The 19,478-nt window shown below is 63.8% G+C and overlaps 4 protein-coding genes across 4 annotated transcripts; 3 read left to right on the forward strand and 1 right to left on the reverse strand.

The window, feature by feature from the left end:
* Positions 1 to 97: 97 nt before the first annotated feature.
* Positions 98 to 2,296, forward strand: PIH1D1 (PIH1 domain containing 1). Its single transcript, XM_079332988.1, has 10 exons — positions 98 to 102; positions 149 to 233; positions 305 to 368; positions 449 to 637; positions 720 to 781; positions 1,189 to 1,273; positions 1,356 to 1,449; positions 1,741 to 1,831; positions 1,971 to 2,147; positions 2,228 to 2,296. The coding sequence occupies exons 2-10, from the start codon at positions 153 to 155 to the stop codon at positions 2,258 to 2,260; spliced, it is 876 nt and encodes a 291-aa protein (XP_079189114.1). The 5' UTR covers positions 98 to 102; positions 149 to 152; the 3' UTR covers positions 2,261 to 2,296.
* A 926-nt stretch (positions 2,297 to 3,222) lies between these two features.
* SLC17A7 (solute carrier family 17 member 7) lies at positions 3,223 to 10,120 on the forward strand (the record flags this gene model as incomplete). The annotated part of the gene is made up of 12 exons (XM_079332975.1): positions 3,223 to 3,284; positions 4,064 to 4,286; positions 4,761 to 4,879; positions 5,616 to 5,730; positions 6,071 to 6,158; positions 6,526 to 6,612; positions 7,088 to 7,227; positions 7,775 to 7,921; positions 8,128 to 8,260; positions 8,862 to 8,972; positions 9,053 to 9,180; positions 9,819 to 10,120. The coding sequence occupies 12 exons, from the start codon at positions 3,223 to 3,225 to the stop codon at positions 10,104 to 10,106; spliced, it is 1,641 nt and encodes a 546-aa protein (XP_079189101.1). The 3' UTR covers positions 10,107 to 10,120.
* A 258-nt stretch (positions 10,121 to 10,378) lies between these two features.
* Positions 10,379 to 13,963, forward strand: RPL13A (ribosomal protein L13a). The gene is made up of 8 exons (XM_079332989.1): positions 10,379 to 10,470; positions 10,683 to 10,755; positions 11,027 to 11,092; positions 11,494 to 11,595; positions 12,082 to 12,167; positions 12,664 to 12,723; positions 13,155 to 13,277; positions 13,845 to 13,963. Exons 1-8 carry the CDS (start codon positions 10,456 to 10,458, stop codon positions 13,929 to 13,931), a joined length of 612 nt encoding a protein of 203 aa, XP_079189115.1. The 5' UTR covers positions 10,379 to 10,455; the 3' UTR covers positions 13,932 to 13,963.
* A 413-nt stretch (positions 13,964 to 14,376) lies between these two features.
* On the reverse strand, positions 14,377 to 19,206 carry DHDH (dihydrodiol dehydrogenase; the record flags this gene model as incomplete). The annotated part of the gene is made up of 7 exons (XM_079332976.1): positions 14,377 to 14,564; positions 14,974 to 15,124; positions 15,930 to 16,054; positions 16,420 to 16,669; positions 17,265 to 17,428; positions 18,055 to 18,166; positions 18,973 to 19,206. 7 exons carry the CDS (start codon positions 19,204 to 19,206, stop codon positions 14,377 to 14,379), a joined length of 1,224 nt encoding a protein of 407 aa, XP_079189102.1.
* Positions 19,207 to 19,478: the final 272 nt, after the last annotated feature.

Raw genomic sequence — 19,478 nt, forward strand, 5'->3', positions numbered from 1 at the left:
AACCATCGAGACAGGCTGGAAAAGACCAGAGCGTTCCCGGAACAACCGAGGCGGGGCCCCGCCGGAAGCGGATGTGACACACCGCTAAGCGGCGGCGGCCGCGGTACGCGCGGACCGGGGGGTCCCTGAGGGATTTCGGGGTCCCTCTGGCCATGGCGGACCCGTCGCTGCTCTCGGCCGAGCTGGAGGCGGACGAGGAGGAGGAGGCGGCGCTGCGGCGGCTGCTGCTGCAGGTGGGTGTCGGGAGGGGCTCCCGGTCCCTCTCCCGGTCCCGGTTCTGAAGCCCCCTCCTCATTTCCCGCAGGTGACCCCGGACCGTGATGAGGCCCCGCGGGCCGGGCCCGCCCGCGCCGTCACCCCGCAGCCGGGTACGGGGGCCCGGGGGCGGGTCGGGGGCGGTGCGGGGCTCGGGGGTCCCCGGCGCCCCCTGAGCCCCCGCTCCCGCCAGGGCTGTGCGTGAAGACCCGCGCGGGCGGGGACAAGGTGTTCGTCAACGTGTGCCACTCGCCCGAGGTGCCGCCGCCGCCGCCCGTGTCGCCCCCGGCGCTGCAGCGGCTCCTGCGGGAGCCCCCCGGGCCCGACGGCGGCTTCCGCATCCCCATGAGCCTGGGGGAGCCCCACGCCGAGCTGGACCGAGGTCAGCGACCCCCGGAACCGCCCCCATTCCCCCCCGCCCCCCCCGCCCGCCGAGCTCGGCCGACCCCTCCCCGATCCCGCAGGCGGCCGCGGCTGCACCGCCTACGACGTGGTGGTGAACTCGGGCTTCTTCAGGACGCTGCAGGCGAGGGGCACGGGCCGGGGGCGAGGGGGCGCTGGGGGGACATTGCGGGAGTCTGGGGGCGAGGGGGCATTGGGGGGGGATTGGGGGAGTTTGGGGGGGAACTGGGGGAGTTTAGGGACATTGGGCGCTCAGGGGAGTTGGGAGGTTCAGGGTAATTTTGGGGGCTCGGGGGAATTTTGGGAACTCAGGGGAATTTGGGTCTCAGGGTATTTTTTGGGGTCTCAGGTTAATTTTGAGTCTCAGGGTAATTTTTGGGGTCCCGGGTGTTTTTGGTGTCCAGGGTGTTTTTGGGGCTCAGGGTGTTTTTGGGGCTCAGGGTGTTTTTGGGGTCCAGGATGTTTTTGGGGCTCAGGGTGTTTTTGGGGCTCAGGGTGTTTTTGGGGGCTCTGACCCCCCCTGCCCCCCAGGCTGATCCTCTCTATCTGGAGTTTTTCCTGACCGTGGCCATGGAGGGGCTGTCAGAGAAGTACGGGGTGGAGCTGGAGCTGACTGGTGAGACTGGGGGGAACTGGGAGGGTTCGGGGTGGGGGGCTGGGGGTGTCTGACCCCCCCGTGACCCCCCGTGACCCCCCAGGCTGGCGGGTGCTGCGGAACCGGAAATTCCTGGGCTCCATCTCGGCCCAGAACATCCGAGCCCGACCCCGGCCCCACATCCAGGAGCTGCCGGGGTGAGCGGGGACCCGGGACCCCTCCCCAAAACCCCCCGGGACCCCTCCCCAAACCCCCGGGACCCCTCCCCAAAACCCCCCGGGACCCCTCCCCAAACCCCCCGGGACCCCTCCCCAAAAACCCCAGGACCCCTCCCCAAAAATCCCGGGACCCCTCCCCAAAAACCTCGGGACCCCTCCCCAAAAATCCTGGGACCCCTCCCCAAACACCCCGGGACCCCTCCCCAAACACCCCGGGACCCCTCCCCAAAACCCCCGAGGCTCTCCCCGGCTGACCCGTGCCCCCCACAGCCCCCCGGAGCCCCCCCAGTTCGTGGTGGTGGCTGAGCCCTCCGCCCAGGAGCCGCAGGTGCTGCAGGCCCGGGTGCACCTGCCCCAGGTGGTGAGTGGGGAGAACTGGGAAAACTGGGCTTGAGCGATGGGGTTCCCCTGACTTTGGGGGGCTCCCCAAAAACCCGAGGAGGGTTTGGGGGTGCTGTGGGCGTGTCCTGACGCTGGTCCCGCCCCTTTGGCCCCGCCAGGAGGGGGCGGGGTCTCTGTGGCTGGGGCTGAGCGAGGAGCGGCTGCTGCTGTCCCGCCCGCCGCCAGGGGGCGCCGCCGCGGGTCCGCCCGCCCGCCAGGGGGCGCTGCTGGAGCTGGGGCTGCCCCTGCGCGCCGACCCCGCGCGGTGCCGCGCGCGCTTCCACCGCCGCTCCAAGGTAACCATGGCAACCGCGCGGCGGGGCGGGCCCGCTTCCGGGCGCGGGACACGCCCCGCTGAGCATGGCGCCCCCTGCAGGTTCTCACCGTGACGATGCCGCTGCGGGCCTGAGGGGCGCGGGACCCCCAAAAACACCGCGGGACCCCCCCAGAACACCGCGGGACCCCCCAAAACACCGCGGGACGCCCCCAGAACACCGCGGGACCCCCCAAAACACCGCGGGACCCCCGAGCACCGCGGGACCCCCCAAAACACTGCGGGACCCCCCCAGAACACCGCGGGACCCCCGAGCACCGCGGGACCCCCCAGAACACCGCGGGACCCCCCCAGAACACCGCGGGACCCCCCCAGAAACACCGCGGGACCCCCGAAAACACCGCGGGACCCCCGAAAACACCGCGGGACCCCCCCAGAACACCGCGGGACCCCCAAAACACCGCGGGACCCCCCCCAAAACACCGTGGGACCCCCGAGGACCCTCCTGGACTCCCCAGGATCCTCCTGAACCCCCCCAGGGCCCTCCTGAACCCCCCCAGGACTCTCTTGAACTTCCTCCAGGACTCCCCCTCAGGACTGTCCTGCCCTTTTCCTTGGGGGTTTCCCTCAGGATCCTCGGGGCTCTTTGGGGATTTTTTGGGATGGTCCTGAACAGCTCAGGGACCCTCCTCAGGACCCCCAACACCCCCCAGGATTGTTCTGTACCACCCGCCGGGACCTTCCTGAACCCCCCCAGGACCCCGCCGGACCCTTCTGTTGCCCCCCAGGCCCCTCCGGGCCCCTCTCCCCACCCCTTTGCGCCCCCCCGGCCCCGTTTCCTGGTTTTTTTGCCCCAATAAAAGTTAAACCCGGAGCCGCCGCCTGATTGGCGCGGCCCCCCCCGCCCCCCCGGCTCGGCCCACGCAGGGGGGGATTGAGGGGGATTTAGGGCTGAGCCGGGCGGGGGGGCCGGGGGAACCGCCAGAGCTCCCCGGGAGGAGCCGGGAGCCCCGGAGGGTCGGGGGGCTGCGGGACGGAGGGCGGGGGGTCACCCCCAGCTGCCCCGGGGGGGTCCCGGGGGTCCCCCCTGAGCCACCATGCAGTTCAACAAGGAGGAGTTCCGGCGGCAGGTGGGGGCGGGGCTGGGCCGCCTGCACAGGTGAGACCCCAAATTGGGGACATTCTGGGGGGGCGGGGGGGTTCTGGGGGTGTGGGACGTCGGTGGGAGGGTGGGTTTGGGGCTGGGGGCGCTCGTGGCTTTGCCGCTCCTCTTGTGACAGGATCGAGCCCGGGGGGTCTGGGGTCAGCTCGTTGTGAGGGTCGGGGGGATTTTGGGTAGGTTTGGGAGGTCCTGCACGCGCCGGTGTGTGAGTGTGCCCCCCCGTCCCCAAACCCGCCCGTGTCCGTGCCACGCGTGTCCCCGTCCCTGTCCCCGACCCCTCCCGGCGCCGCCACCGCCGCGGATTTACAGCGATAATCCGCTGCCAGCGCGGGGGGGACGCGGGGACACGGGGGAAGGGCGGGGGAACACCGGGGGGGGGGCGGCGCTGGGGTGACCCCGAGCCCGGGGGTGACAATGGAGTGTCCCCGAGCCCGGGGGGTGACACTGGGGTGACCCCGAGCCCTGGGGTGACAATGGAGTGACCCCGAGCCCGGGGGCGACAATGGAGTGACCCCGAGCCCGGGGGTGACACTGGAGTGTCCCCGAGCCCGGGGGGTGACACTGGGGTGACCCCGAGCCCGGGGGTGACAATGGAGTGACCCTGAGCCTGGGGGGCGACAATGGAGTGACCCCGAGCCCGGGGGGTGTCAATGGAGTGACCCCGAGCCCGGGGGGTGTCAATGGAGTGTCCCTGAGCCTGGGGGGCGGCGCTGGGGTGACCCTGAGCCCGGGGGGCGGCACTGGGGTGACCCGGGGGGGCTCTGGGGTGCCCCCAGGCTCCTGGAGCGGCGGCAGGATGACCCCGAGAGCCTGGAGCTGGGGGCGGGGGGCGGCTCCCCCACGGCGCGGCGCCCCCCCGTGCTGGACTGCACCTTCTGCGGGCTGCCCCGGCGCTACGGCATCGCCATCCTGTGCGGCATCGGCTTCTGCATCAGCTTCGGCATCCGCTGCAACCTGGGCGTGGCCGTGGTCAGCATGGTCAACCCCAGCCACGGGCAGGTGAGCGCAGGGACAGGTGAGGGGTCAGGGGGACAGGTGAGGAGCAGGGGGAGGGGTGAGGGGTCACTGGGATCAGGTGCAAGGTCACTGGCGTCAGCGGGTTTGGGACAGGTGTGGGGTCAGTGGGGGGACGCAGCTCTGGGACAACAGAGACACCCAGGTGTGAGGGACACTCACCTGCCCAGGGCGTGTCCAGGTGTGACACCCAGGTGTGAAGGACACTCACCTGCCCAGGGCGTGTCCAGGTGTGACACCAAGATGTGAGGGACAGTCACCTGCCCAGGGCGTGTCTGGGGCGTGTCCCCCAGGTCTCTGATCCCACTGACCCCACACCTGTTCCCACACCATCCCCACACCTGTCCCCACACCATCCCCACACCTGCCCCACACCTGTCCCCACACCTGCGCCACACCTGTCCCCACACCTGTCTGCACACCTGCCCCACACCTGTCCCCACACCTGGCTGTCCCCAGCGCGCCCAGTTCAGCTGGGACCCCGAGACCGTGGGGATGATCCACGGCTCCTTCTTCTGGGGCTACATCGTCACCCAGATCCCCGGCGGCTTCATCGCCCAGAAATTCGCTGCCAACAGGTGGGTGATGCCCGAGGGGTGACCCTGAGGGGGGGGTGGTGGCTCTGGGGGGGGGATGGTGGCCCAAGACAGGGTTGGTGGCCCCATGAGGGTGTGTGGTAGCCCCGGGGGTGTGACGGTCGCCCCGGGGGTGTGACCGTAGCCCCGGGGGTGTGACCGTAGCCCCGGGGGTGTGACCGTAGCCCCGGGGGTGTGATGGTCGCCCCGGGGGTGTGACCGTAGCCCCGGGGGTGTGACCGTAGCCCCGGGGGTGTGACCGTAGCCCCGGGGGTGTGATGGTCGCCCCGGGGGTGTGACCGTAGCCCCGGGGGTGTGACCGTAGCCCCGGGGGTGTGACCGTAGCCCCGGGGGTGTGATGGTCGCCCCGGGGGTGTGTCCGTAGCCCCGGGGGTGTGACAGTAGCCCCGGGGGTGTGACCGTAGCCCCGGGGGTGTGACGGTCGCCCCGGGGGTGTGACGGTGGCCCCGGGGGTGTGACGGTCGCCCCGGGGGTGTGACAGTAGCCCCGGGGGTGTGACGGTCGCCCCGGGGGTGTGACGGTCGCCCCGGGGGTGTGACAGTAGCCCCGGGGGTGTGACCGTAGCCCCGGGGGTGTGTCCGTAGCCCCGGGGGTGTGACGGTCGCCCCGGGGGTGTGACCGTAGCCCCGGGGGTGTGTCCGTAGCCCCGGGGGTGTGACGGTCGCCCCAGGGGCAGCCCGGTGGCCCCCCGAGCCTGTCCCTGACCCCGTGCCCGCAGGGTGTTCGGGCTGGCCATCGTGGCCACCTCGGTGCTGAACATGCTGATCCCGTCGGCCGCGCGCACCCACGTGGGCTGCGTGATCGCCGTGCGCGTCATGCAGGGGCTGGTGGAGGTGGGCGACTGGGGGGGTTCGGGGGGCTGGGGGTGTTTGGGAAGGGTTACATGGAGAGTTCTGGAGTGGTTGGGGTGGTTGGGGGGGTTTTGGGGGGTTTGGGGGGGTTTTGGGAAGGGTTACATGAAGAGTTTTGGGGTGGTTTGGGGCAGTTCTGGGGTTTGGGGCTGTTTGAGAAGGGTTACATGGAGAGTTCTGGGGCGGTTTTGGGGGGTTTGGGGTTTTTGGGGAGGGTTTTCTGGGGAGTTTTGGGGGGGTTAGGGGGGTTTGGGATGTTCTGGGGCGGTTTTGGGGGTTTGGGGTTTTTGGGGAGGGTTTTCTGGTGAAGTCCCTTCCTCAGGGCGTCACCTACCCCGCCTGTCACGGCATCTGGAGCAAATGGGCGCCGCCGCTGGAGCGGAGCCGCCTGGCGACCACCGCCTTCTGCGGTACGGGGGCTGCCGGGGCTACCGGGGGGGCTGCCGGGGGCTACCGGGAGGGCTGCCGGGGCTACCGGGGGGCTGGGGGCGATCACGACCTCGGGGGATGTGTCCCCAGGTGTTCCTGGGTGTCCCCAGGTGTCCCCGTGTGTCCCCAGAGCTGTCCCCAGTGTCACCGTGTCCCCTCAGGCTCGTACGCGGGGGCGGTGGTCGCCATTCCACTGTCCCCGGGTGTCCCCCAGTGTCCCCAGTGTCCCTGGGTGTCTCCAGTGTCCCTGTGTGTCCCCCAGTGTCCCCAGTGTCCCCGTGTGTCCCCCAGTGTCCCCGTGTGTCCCCAGTGTCCCTGGTTGTTCCCATTGTCACCGTGTTCCCGCAGGCTCGTACGCGGGGGCGGTGGTCGCCATGCCGCTGGCCGGGGTGCTGGTGCAGTACACGGGCTGGAGCTCCGTGTTCTACGTCTACGGTGAGACCCCCGCCCCACCCGGGACCCCCGGCCCCGACAGAACCCCCCCCAGGACCCCAGAGTCCCTCAGGGACCCCCACAGAACTGCCCCGGGACCCCAGAGCCCCTCAGGGACCCCCACAGAGCTGCGCCGGGACCCCCGCCCCACCACTGGGACCCCCGACCCCGACAGAACCCCCCGGGACCCCAGAGCCCCTCAGGGACCCCCACGGAACTGCCCCGGGGCCCTGCCCCACCACTGGGACCCCCTCAGGGACCCCAAACCCCACCCCCGGGACCCGCCCACTGCCCATCCCAGTGCCCCCAGTTCCCCCCAGTGACCCCAGTCCCCCCAGGCAGTTTCGGGGTGCTCTGGTACATGTTCTGGGTGCCCCCAGTTCCCCCCAGTGACCCCAGTCCCCCCAGGCAGTTTCGGGGTGCTCTGGTACATGTTCTGGGTGCCCCCAGTTCCCCCCAGTGACCCCAGTTCCCCCAGGCAGTTTCGGGGTGCTCTGGTACATGTTCTGGGTGCTGGTGTCCTACGAGAGCCCCGCCCAGCACCCCACGATCAGCCCCGAGGAGCGAAAATACATCGAGGAGAGCATCGGGGAGAGCGCGGGCAGCAACCCGCTGCTGGTCAGACTGGGCAAACTGGGAGCACTGGGAATGGGCAGGGGGGGCACTGTGAATGGGCAATGGGGGCAGCAACCCGCTGCTGGTCAGACTGGGCAAACTGGGAGCACTGGGAATGGGCAGGGGGGGCACTGGGAATGGGCAAGGGGGGCACTGGGAATGGGCAGGGGGGGCACTGGTAACGGGGGCAGCAACCCACTGATGGTCAGACTGGGAGCACTGGGAGCACTGGGAATGGGCAGTGAGATGGACACTGGGAGCACTGGGGTGGCCTGGAGGGGTCAGTCCCTCTGGCCAGCTCTCAGTAGTCACTGGAGGGGTCAGTCCCTCTGGCCAGCTCTCAGTGGCTGTTGGAGGGGTCAGTCCCTCTGGCCAGCTCTCAGTGGTCACTGGAGGGGTCAGTCCCTCTGGCCAGCTCTCAGTGGTCACTGGAGGGGTCAGTTCCTCTGGCCAGCTCTCAGTGGTCACTGGAGGGGTCAGTCCCTCTGGCCAGCTCTCAGTGGTCAGTGGTCAGTCCCTCTGGCCAGCGCTCAGTCCCGCTCGCCCGCAGCTGGCCACGCCCTGGCGCCAGTTCTTCACCTCCATGCCGGTCTACGCCATCATCGTGGCCAACTTCTGCCGCAGCTGGACCTTCTACCTGCTGCTCATCAGCCAGCCCGCCTACTTCGAGGAGGTGTTCGGCTTCGAGATCAGCAAGGTGGGGCCCAGCCCCAAAACAGCCCAAAATCCCCAAAAGAAACCCAAAAACACAACCCCAACGCCCCCACCAAACAACCCAGAAAACTCCACAAGAAACCCAAAAACACACCCCAAAAAAACCCGCACAAACCCCCAAAAAACCAACCCCAAAAAAACCCAAAAACCCCAAAAATCCCCCAAAACCCCCGAATTCCCCAAACCCAGGTGGGGCTGCTGTCGGCGCTGCCACACCTGGTGATGACCATCGTGGTGCCCATCGGGGGACAGATCGCCGACTTCCTGCGCTCCCGCGGCCTCATGTCCACCACCAACGTCCGCAAGATGATGAACTGCGGCGGTCAGCGGGCAGGGACAGGGGACGGGGGACACGGGGGGACTGGGGACTCTGAGGACAGCAGAGACGTTGGGGACGCTGGGGACATTGAGGACACTGGGGACAGAGGAGACATTGGGGGACATTGGAAACAGGGGAACATTGGGGACAGTGGGCACACGGGGGGATTGGGGACACTGGGGACATTGCGGGGACATTGTGGACATTAGGGACACTCTGGGGACAGTGGGGACATTGGGGTGACATTGGGGTGACATTGGGGACATTGGAAACAGGGGGACATTGGGGGGATTGGGGACACTGGGGACATGGGGACGCATTGGGGACAGCAGAGACATTGGGACCTTGGGGACATTGTGGACATTAGGGACATGCTGGGGACATTGGGGACATTGGGGACAGCAGAGGTATTGGGGACACTGGGGACAGCTGAGACATTGGGAACAGTGGAGGGACAGCGGGGACACTGGGGAGAGTATGGGGACAGTGGGGGGCATTGGGGACACGGGATCGCCCTGGGGACAGCAGAGACATTGGGGACACGGGGACACCTTGGGGACATTGGGGACAGTGGGGCCAGCGCGGGTGACAGCGCCCCCCGCAGGGTTCGGCATGGAGGCCACGCTGCTGCTGGTCGTGGGCTACTCGCACTCGCGGGCGGTCGCCATCTCCTTCCTGGTGCTGGCCGTGGGCTTCAGCGGCTTCGCCATCTCCGGTGGGGACAGCGCGGTGACACGGGGGTGGCGCGGGGGTGGGGACAGCGGGGACAGGCGGTGACAGCAGCGCCACCCGCAGGATTCAACGTGAACCACCTGGACATCGCGCCGCGCTACGCCAGCGTGCTGATGGGGCTGTCCAACGGCGTGGGGACACTGTCCGGCATGGTGTGTCCCCTCATCGTGGGGGCACTGACCCGCCACAAGGTCAGGGGGACAGGGGGGACACGGGGGGACACGGGGACAGTGGGATAGTGGGGACACTGGGGACACTGTCCGGCATGGTGCGTCCCCTCATCGTGGGGGCCGACACAAGGTCAGGGACATGCTGGGGGACACGGGGACAGTGAGGACGGTGGGGACACTGGGGGCATGGGGGACATTGGGGACACTGGAGGGACAGTGGGACATGGGGGGACACGGGGATAGTGGGGACATTGCGGGGATTGGGGACAGCAGGGACACTGGGGACATTGGAGGGACAGTGGGGACAATGAAGAGATAGTGGGACAGTGGAGACACGGGGACAGTGGGGACATTGGGGACACTGGGGACAGCAGGGACACTGGGGACACTGGAGGGACAGTGGGACATGGGGGAACTCAATGGGAGAAACACAGGAATTTTGGAGTTTCGGTATTTTGGAATTTTGGCATTTTGGGGCCCGTTCCGGCCCCACCCGTCACTCACGGCACGCTTGGCCCCGCCCACTCGCTTTGGCCCCTCCTCCTTCCCATTGACCGCGCCCCTTATTTCCCCGCCCGTCCCTTGGCCGCGCCCTCTCTCGCCCGCGCTCCCTCCCCATTGGCTGCTCCGGGCCCCGCCCCGCGCGCTGATTGGCGCAGACGCGCGAGGAGTGGCAGTGGGTGTTCCTGATCGCCGCGCTCGTGCACTACGCGGGCGTGGCTTTCTATGGCGCCTTCGCCTCGGGCGAGCCGCAGCCCTGGGCCGAGCCGCCCCGCGAGGAGGCGCAGCCGCTGGCGCCCGGCGGGCTGGGCAGCGACGACGAGGACGAGGAGGAAGGCGAGGAGGAAGGAGCGGGAGGAGCCGGCGGCGGGGGACCCCCGGGAGGACCCCCCGCCAGTTACGGGGCCACCGGCAGCACGCCGGCCCCCGGCCCCCCGCACGGGTGACGCTGGGATGTGCCGCGGATCCCCCAGAGACCCCCGGGAGCCCCCGCCCTCCTCCCGTGCGCCCCGAGACCCCCGAGAGCCGGGCCCCCCCTCCGCTGTACATATATAAATACAAGGAGCGGCCGCTGGAGAGTGTGGAGTGCGTTACTGGGGCGCGCTGGGAGCTCTGGGGGTGGCTCCGACACGCACTGGGGGGTTTCCGCCCTTCCGCCCTCAATGGCTTCACCGGCGCCGCTTCCGCCCTCTCTGCGCAGGGACGTCACTTCCGCCCCTGCCGCGGACCGCCCGCCGGAAGCGTCGACCCCGCGGCGCGCGGTGGGCGGGGCCTCTTTGCGAGCGGGCGGCGGCCATGGCGGAGCCGCGGGTGCGGAGCGCGCTGCGCCGGCGGCGCTTTGGGGGGATCGGGGGCGCCGGGCGGGCTCGGAGCGGCACCGGGGGAGGCGCTGGGCAGCGCGGGGGCCGCGGGGCAGCGCGCGCGGGCGGCGGGAGGAGCGCGGGGCGCGGCCACGTGGAGGCCGCGCGGTGCGGCCCGGCCCCGGCGCGGCCGCGCCTCACGCGGAGCTCCCGGTGCCGCAGGTTCTGGTGATCGACGGCCGTGGGCACCTCCTGGGCCGGCTGGCGGCGATCGTGGCCAAGCAGGTGCTGCTGGGTGAGTGCGGGACGCGTTCCCGGGAATGGCCGCCGCCCCCGCGCCGTGATGAGCGCTTGCGGCTGTTGAGTTTGGCGACAATGAGAGCCGCCTCCATGCACTACCAGCTGAGCGCGGGGGCCGGCGAAAGCGGCCGCTGCCGGCCCGCTTCGGCTCGGACGGGGTTCGGTGCCCACCCGGTTCGGTTCGGGCCCGGCCCGATCCGGTCCTTAGCCATCCGGCCCCGGTTCGGTTCTGACCCGCCCGGTCCCGGTTCGGTTCTGATCCCCAGGCCGCCGCGTGGTCGTGGTTCGCTGCGAGGGCATCAACATTTCTGGAAACTTCTACCGCAACAAACGTGAGTGGGGAGCCCAGAACCTCCCGGAACCTGCCTGGCCCGGTTCGGGTCCGCGGGCAGCTTGGGGGGTGTTTTTAACCCTTTCCCTCCCCCAGCCTGTTTTTGGGGGGGGGGTGTTTTTAACCCTTTCCCTCCCCCAGCCTGTTTTTTTGGGGGGTGTTTTTAACCCTTTCCCTCCCCCAGCCTGTTTTTTGGGGGGGTGTTTTTAACCCTTTCCTTCTCCAGCCTGTTTTTGGGGGTGTTTTTAACCCTTTCCCTCCCCCAGCCTGTTTTTTTGGGGGGGTGTTTTTAACCCTTTCCCTCCCCCAGGCTGTTTTTTTGGGGGGGTGTTTTTAACCCCTTCCCCCCACTGACACCTGCCCGTTTTTGGGGGGTCTCTCCCCGTTTCTGCCCCTCCCCAGTGAAGTTCCTGGCCTTCCTGAGGAAGAGGATGAACACCAACCCCTCCCGGGGCCCCTTCCACTTCCGAGCCCCCAGCAGGATCTTCTGGCGCACGGTGCGAGGTGAGGCAGGACCCCAGAATCACCCCAAAATCCAGCCCAGAATCACCCCAAAATCACCCAGAATCACCCCAAAATCCAGCCCAGAATCACCCCCAAAATCCAGCCCAGAATCACCCCAAAATCCAGCCCAGAATCACCCCAAAATGCCCCAGAATATCCCCAAAATCACCCAGAATCACCCCCAAAATCCAGCCCAGAATCACCCCCAAAATCCAGCCCAGAATCACCCCAAAATGCCCCAGAATCACCCCCAAAATCCAGCCCAAAATCCCTCAGAATCCAACCCAAAATCCAGACCAGAATCCAACCCAAAATCCCATGTGGTTACTCCCAAGTCTCCTGGAATTCCCACCACAATCCCTCAATATTCGCTAGAATTACCCCCAAAAATCCTCTGGAATCTTCCCCGAAATCCCCCCAAAATCCTCTGGAATTTCTCCAAATCTTCTGGAATTTCCCCAATCCTCTGGAATTTCCCCAACCCAGGGATGCTGCCCCACAAGACCAAGCGGGGCCAGGCGGCGCTGGAGCGGCTCAAGGTGTTCGACGGGATCCCCCCGCCCTACGACAAGGTAGGGGACCCCAAAATCACCCCAAATCCCACCCCAAAAATCACCCTAAAATCCCACCCAATCACACCCCAAATCCCACCTCAAAATCACCCCAAAAGCCCACCCAAAATCACCCCAAAAATCACCCAAAATCCCACCCAAAATCCCCCCAAATCCCACCCTAAGTCACCCCAAATCCCACCCTAAATCACGCCAAAAATCACCCAAAATCCCACCCAAAATCACCCCAAATCCCACCCCAAAATCCCACCCAAAATCACCCCAAAATCACCCCAAAATCCCACCCCAAAATCCCACCTCAAAATCCCACCCAAAATCTCCCCAAATCCCCCAAAATCCCCAAATGCCCCAACCCCGGTGTCAGTGATGTCCTTTTACCTACATTGTTTGACTCGTGCTGAGAAAAAAACCCAAATCTGAGACACCAAAATTCCCCAAATCCCATAAACCTCTTTGGGGAACCCCAAAAAACCCCAAAATTCCCTAAACTTCCCAGAGGAAGCGAATGGTGGTGCCAGCTGCCCTAAAGATCATCCGGCTCAAACCCACGCGCAAGGTTTGGGATTTTGGGGCATTTCAGGGATTTTGGGGTTTTAGGGGTTCAGATTTTAGGGGTTTATGGGGTTTTATTTAGGGCTATGGGGTTTTAGGGGGATTTTAGCAAATTCCAGGGATTGTGGGATTTTATTTGGGCTTATAGGATTTAAGGGGGGATTTTAGCAGATTTTAGGGGTTGTGGGGTTGGTTATGGGATGTTTATGGGATTGTTTATGGGGTTTTTGGGTTTTGGGGTGTTTTGGGGTGTTTTTGGGGTGGGTCTGAGCTCCCAGTCCCCCCAGTTTGCCGTGCTGGGGCGCCTGGCACACGAGGTGGGCTGGAAGTACCGGGATGGTTTTGGGGTTGGTTATGGGGTGTTTATGGGGTTTTTGGGTTTTGGGGTGTTTTTGGGGTGTTTTTGGGGTGGGTCTGAGCTCCCAGTGCCCCCAGTTTGCCGTGCTGGGGCGCCTGGCCCACGAGGTGGGCTGGAAGTACCGGGATGTGACGGAGGCTCTGGAGGAGAAGAGGAAGGAGAAGGCAAAGCTCCGGTACAACAAGAAGAGGAAGATGATGGTGAGGAAATGGGAAAAACCCCAAATCCACCCCAAAACAGGGAGGGGAGCAAAGGGAAAAAAAACAGGATTGGGAATCTACAAAAAACGGGGCGAGGAGGCTCCAAAAGCAGGAATAAACTTCAGTAAATAAATTTAAAAATCAATTTAGGAATTAATTCCTTAAAGGCAGAAATGGATACCTCAAGAGGAGGAATAAATTCCTAAAGAGCAGAAAATACTTCTTAAAAGTGAGGAGTAAATCCCTTAAAGCCAAAAATAAATCTCTAAAGCCAGGAATAAATTCCTTAGAACCAAGAATAAATCCCTAAATCCAGGTTAAAGCCCCAGAGGGGGGTGGGGGTAATTAGAGACCCCAATTCCCACGGGAATTCAGGGTGGGGGCATTTGGGGACCTGCTAGTGCCCCCATTAATTCTCTGTTCTTATCCCATTTCTGCCCATTTTTCCCATTTTCCCCATTTTTCCCCATTCTCTCCCCATTTTCCCATTCCCCATTTTTCCCATTTTTCCCGTTCTCTCCCCATTTTCCCATTTTCCCGTTTTTCCCCGTTTTTGCCCCGTTCCAGAGTCTGCGCCGCCGGGCCGAGCGCAGCGCCGAGAAGAAAACGGCGCCGTTCACGGCAGTGCTGAGACAGCACGGGCTGCTGCTGTGAGAATAAACCCAGAAATGATCCAAACTGGGACAGACTGGGAGTGTCTGTGTGTCACTGGGACAGACTGGGACAGACTGGGAGTGTGTGTGATACTGGGACAGACTGGGACAGACTGGGAGTGTTTGGGATACTGGGACAAACTGGGACAGGACCAGCTCGGGTTTTCGGGGCTGTTCCCGAGGTTTTATTGATTCCCAATAATAATAATTATCGCTGGTTAATGATTGTTAAATGGTGTTGCTGGTGGGTGGGCAATGCTAGAGCAGCGTGTGGTCATACTGGGAGTTGGTCAGTGGTCATTCCACAGGGGTCAGTGCTCATTCAGGCCGGTCAGTGGTCACTCCACAGGGCCGGTGAGTGGTCACTCCACAGGGGTCAGTGGTCGCTCCACAGGGGTCAGTGGTCACTCCACAGGGGTCAGTGGTCACTCCACAGGGGTCAGTGCTCATTCAGGTTGGTCAGTGGTCACTCCACAGGGCCGGTGAGTGGTCACTCCACAGGGGTCAGTGGTCACTCCACAGGGGTCAGTGGCCCCCGGGCAGGGCCCCACCCCCAGCTGGGCCCGGGCCTGGTCCAGCAGCCGGGCGATGGCCACGCTCTCGGCCAGCGGCATCTCGGGGCTCTCGGTCAGCCCTGGGGGGCAGGGGGGTCAGCGAAACCCCAAAACCCTGAACTGCACCCCAAAACCCTGAACTGCACCCCAAAATCCCTGAACTGTGCCCCAAACCCCTGAACTGCACCCCAAACCCCTGAACTGCACCCCAAAACCCTGAACTGCACCCCAAAACCCCTGAACTGCACCCCAAAACCCTGAACTGCACCCCAAAACCCCTGAACTGTGCCCCAAACCCCTGAACTGCACCCCAAAAACCTGAACTGCACCCCAAAACCCCCAAAATCTCTGAGTTTCACCCCAAATTCTCACCCTTGAGCAGGCACTGCTGCCACCCCGGAACCCCAAATTCCCTGGATTTAACCCCGATTTCCCCCCAAATTCCCCGGATTTCCCCCCAAATTCCCCGATTTCCCCCCGAATTCCCACCTTTGAGCAGACACTCCCGCACGTGCTGAGCCTCGAAGCGCAGCCCGGTGCTGTGGGGGAAGTTTTGGGGTCCCGGTGGGGGCGGCAGCGGGAACTGCTCGCGGTGCCCCCCCCAGATCAGCTCGGTGGGGCAGTTCATGTGGGTGGGCAGCTGCGGGGGGCAGAACCCCAAAAACACAGAACCAAAGTGAAAAAACAGCCATGTGGGGGTCAAAACCCCAAAAAAACCAAACCCCCCCCCAAAAAACCCAAAAAACAACCCCTCTCCCCCCAAAAAAAAACCCCAAAAAATAAAAACCGAAGTGAAAAAACAGCGATGTGGGGGTCAAAACTCAAAAAAAAAAAACCACACCCCCCCCCCCCCCCCTCCAAAAAAAACCCCAAAAACCAAACGCCCGAGTTAGGAAATAGGAATTAAAAAATGGGGGTCAAAAAAAATTTAAACTCCCCCCACAAAAAAACCCTTGAAAGTGAAAAGCCTCAGAAAAAACAAAAACAAAACAAAATAAATTTAAAAAAAAGAAAAAAAAAAAAAAAAAAAAAAAAAAAAAAAAAAAAAAAGATCCACCCCAAGAAAACCAGAACTCAACTCAAAATAATCCCAAAAAACCCCAAAAATCAAACCCCCCCAAAACCAAGAAAACTCCCCAAAAATTCCCAAAACTTAAATCCACCCCAAGCCAAGGAAACCCTAAAACAATTCCCCCCCAAAAAAGCAAAAACAACAAGAAGAAAAAACAAAAATTAACGCTAAAAAAAAAAAAAAAAAAAAATAAAAAAAAAGGAAAAATCCCAAACAAAAAAACCAAAACTCCCCCCTCGTCCCTCCCTAAAATCGGGATTTTCCCCCCCAAACCTCCCCAAATCTGGGATTTTTGCCCCCTTTGGTTCTTCCAACCCCCCTCCCGATTTTGGGGTCGGTTTTTTTTTTGGGGGTCCCCGGATTTTGGGGTCACCTCAGCCCATCCTTTGGGCCCCCCCAGCGCCGCCCCCCCCGGCAGCTCCGAGACCATGGAGAAAGTGAGAGCGGCGAGAGAACGGTCGGGAAAGGTGAGGGACAGCGAGACGGATTCATCCACCCCTGAAATGGGGAAAAAAACGGGGAAAATGGGAAAAAAACGGGAAATGAAATGGGAGAAATGAGGGGAAGGTGAGGGACAGCGAGACGGATTCATCCACCCCTGAAATGGGGAAAAAAACGGGGAAATGGGAAAAACGGGGAAATGGGAAATGAAATGGGAAATAAAACAGGGAAACTGGAAAAATGGGGGAAATAAAATGGGGAGAAGAGTGACCCCAGCCCCTCCCAGTCCCCCCCAGTCCCTCCCAGTCCCTCCCAGTGCCCCTCACTCCCTCCCCAGTGCCCCCAGTTCCCCCAGTTCCCATTCCCAGTTTCCATTCCCATTCCCTGTTCCCATTCCCATTCCCAGTCTCCCCAGTCCGTACCAGTGGGGTGCAGCACGCCGTGGGCTCTCAGCTGGGCGGGGGTCTCGCCCAGCAGGGCCAGCGCCATCTGCAGCCCGTAGCCCCCCAGGTCCAGCAGGACGCCCCCCCCCAGCGCGGGCTCGCGCAGCCGCGGGACCCCCCCCAGGGCGAAGCCGAGCGACCCCCGCAGCACCAGCGGGGACCCCAAAACCCCCCGGGCGGCCAGAGAGCGCAGGCGGCGCCAGGCGGGGAAAAAGCGCGTCCAGAAACCCTGCGGGGAGAGAAACTGGGGATACTGGGGGAACTGGGAGCACTGGGAGTACTGGGAATGGGAAAGAACGGGACCAGAAACCCTGCGGGGAGAGAAACTGGGGATACTGGGGGAACTGGGAACACTGGGGGGAGAGAAACTGGGGATACTGGGAGCACCGGGAGCACTGGGAATGGGTCACTGGCCATACTGGGAGCACCGGGAATGGGTCACTGGCCATACTGGGAGCACCGGGAGCACCGGGAATGGGTCACTGGCCGTACTGGGAGCACCGGGAGCACCGGGAATGGGTCACTGGGAGCACTGGGAGCACCGGGAGCACCGGGAATGGGTCACTGGCCGTACTGGGAACACCGGGAATGGGTCACTGGGAGCACCGGGAGCACCGGGAATGTGTCACTGGGAGCACCGGGAGCACTGGGAATGGGTCACTGGGAGCACTGGGAGCACTGGGAACACCGGGAATGGGTCACTGGGAGCACCGGGAGCACTGGGAGCACTGGGAATGGGTCACTGGCCGTACTGGGAGCACTGGGAATGGGTCACTGGGAGCACCGGGAGCACCGGGAGCACCGGGAGCACCGGGAGCCCGCACCTCCATCAGGAACACGCCGCGCTCCCGGGCCGTGGCCACCAGCGTGGCGACCTCGCGCGCGTCCGTGGCCAGCGGCTTCTCCATCAGCACCGCGCGGCCGCGCCGCAGGAACAGCAGCCCCGCGGGCAGGTGCGCGGGGTTCACCGCGCCCACGTACACCACGTCTGGGCGGGGACCCCAAAATCAGAGCGGGGAACCCCAAAAACCCGGCCCAAAAATCCCCAAAAGCCCCGACCCCAAAAAAACCCCAATAAACCCAAAAAACCACAACATAAAGCCCAGAAAACACACCCCGTTCACCGCGCCCACGTACACCACGTCTGGGGGGGGGACCCCAAAATCTGAGCGGGGAACCCCAAAAACCCGGCTCCAAAAATCCCCAAAAGCCCCGACCCCAAAAAAACCCCAATAAACCCAAAAAACCACAACATAAATCCCATAAAATACCCCACGTTCACCGCGCCCACGTACACCACGTCTGGGGGGGGGACCCCAAAATCAGAGCGGGGAACCCCAAAAACCCGGCCCAAAAAATCCCTATCCTGAAAAACCAAAAGACCCCCCCCAAAACAAAACAAAAAAAAAACCTCCAAAAAACAACAAGACCCCCATAAAACAGGACACCCCAAAAATCCCTCAGGACCCCCCGAACCCTTTTAGAACCTCCCAGGCCCTTTTGGGACCCCCCCGAACCCTTTTAGGACCCACCGAACCCTTTTAGAACCCCCCGAACCCTTTTAGGACCCCCCGAACCCCTTTGGGGCCCCCAGCCCCTTTTTTGGGGTCTCACCCATCTCGGGGTCCTCCGCCAGCTCCTCGTAGGATCCGTACGCCCGGGGGATCCCAAATCGCCGAGCGAAATCCCGGGCGCGCCCCAAATCCCGGGCGGCCACGGCCACCACCTGCGGGGGGGCAGCGAGGGTCACCCCAAAATCCCCGGGGACACCCCAAAAACTTTGGGGATTGAGAGAAAAAAGGAAAAAAAAAAAAAAAAATCCGGATATTCGGGACATCAGGTCTACCCGGGCGGTGAGGTCACGGACGCGCCCGGGTTTTGGGGGGCACGCCCGAACTTTTTTGGGGGGTTCCCAGGATTTTTTTTTGGGTCTCTCCCAGGTTTTTGGGGTTTGCAGGATTTTTCGGGGGTTCCCAGGATTTTTGGGGGGGTCACCAGAATTTTTTTTGGGGTTCCCGGGAGTTTTTGGGGGTTCCAGGTATTTCTTTTGAGTTTCCGAGATTTTTCGGGGTCTCTCCGGGATCTTTTGGGTTCCCAGGATTTTTCGGGGTCTCTCCCGGGATTTTTCGGGGTCTCTCCCGGGTGTTTCGGGGTCTCTCCCGGGTGTTTCGGGGTCCCTCCCGGGATGTTTCGGGGTCTCTCCCGGGTGTTTCGGGGTACATCCCGGGATGTTTCGGGGTCTCTCCCGGGATGTTTCGGGGTCTCTCCCGGGATTTTTCTGGGGGTCTCTCCCGGGATGTTTCGGGGTCTCTCCCGGGTGTTTCGGGGTCTCTCCCGGGTGTTTCGGGGTCCCTCCCGGGATGTTTCGGGGTCTCTCCCGGGTGTTTCGGGGTCTCTCCCGGGATGTTTCGGGGTCTCTCCCGGGTGTTTCGGGGTCCCTCCCGGGATGTTTCGGGGTCTCTCCCGGGTGTTTCGGGGTCTCTCCCGGGTGTTTCGGGGTCTCTCCCGGGTGTTTCGGGGTCCCGCGGTCACCGTGTGCTCCGAGCGGGGCAGGGTCTGCAGCGCCATCGCGAAGTCGTGGCTGATCTTCCCGGCCGAGCAGATGCCCCAGCGGGTGGGCCCGGGGGGCGGCTCCGAACCGGGACCGGGGGGCTCCGGGCCGGGGCACGGCTCCGGGACCCGCTCCCGAGCCCGGTTCCGATCCATGTCGCGGTCCATGTCACGATCCAAGTCGCGATCAGCGTCCCGGTTCTGATCCCGATCCATGTCACGGTCCGTGTCCCTGTCCCGGTCCCGATCCCGACCCGATTCCCGGTTCTGATCCCGATCCCTGTACCGATTCTAGTCCCGAACCCGGTCCCGATTCCTGTCCGGTTCTATTCTCGATCCCGATCCCTGTCCCGGTTCTTGTCCCGGTTCTGATCCCGGACCCGATTCCTGTCCCGGTTCTAGTCTTGATCTCGGTTCCCGGTTCTGATCCCGGTCCCGATTCCTGTCCCGGTTCTAGTCCCGATCCCGGTCCCGATTCCTGTCCCGGT

This window comes from Erithacus rubecula (assembly GCF_903797595.1).
Source record: "Erithacus rubecula genome assembly, contig: scaffold_663_arrow_ctg1, whole genome shotgun sequence".
NCBI lineage: Eukaryota > Metazoa > Chordata > Aves > Passeriformes > Muscicapidae > Erithacus > Erithacus rubecula.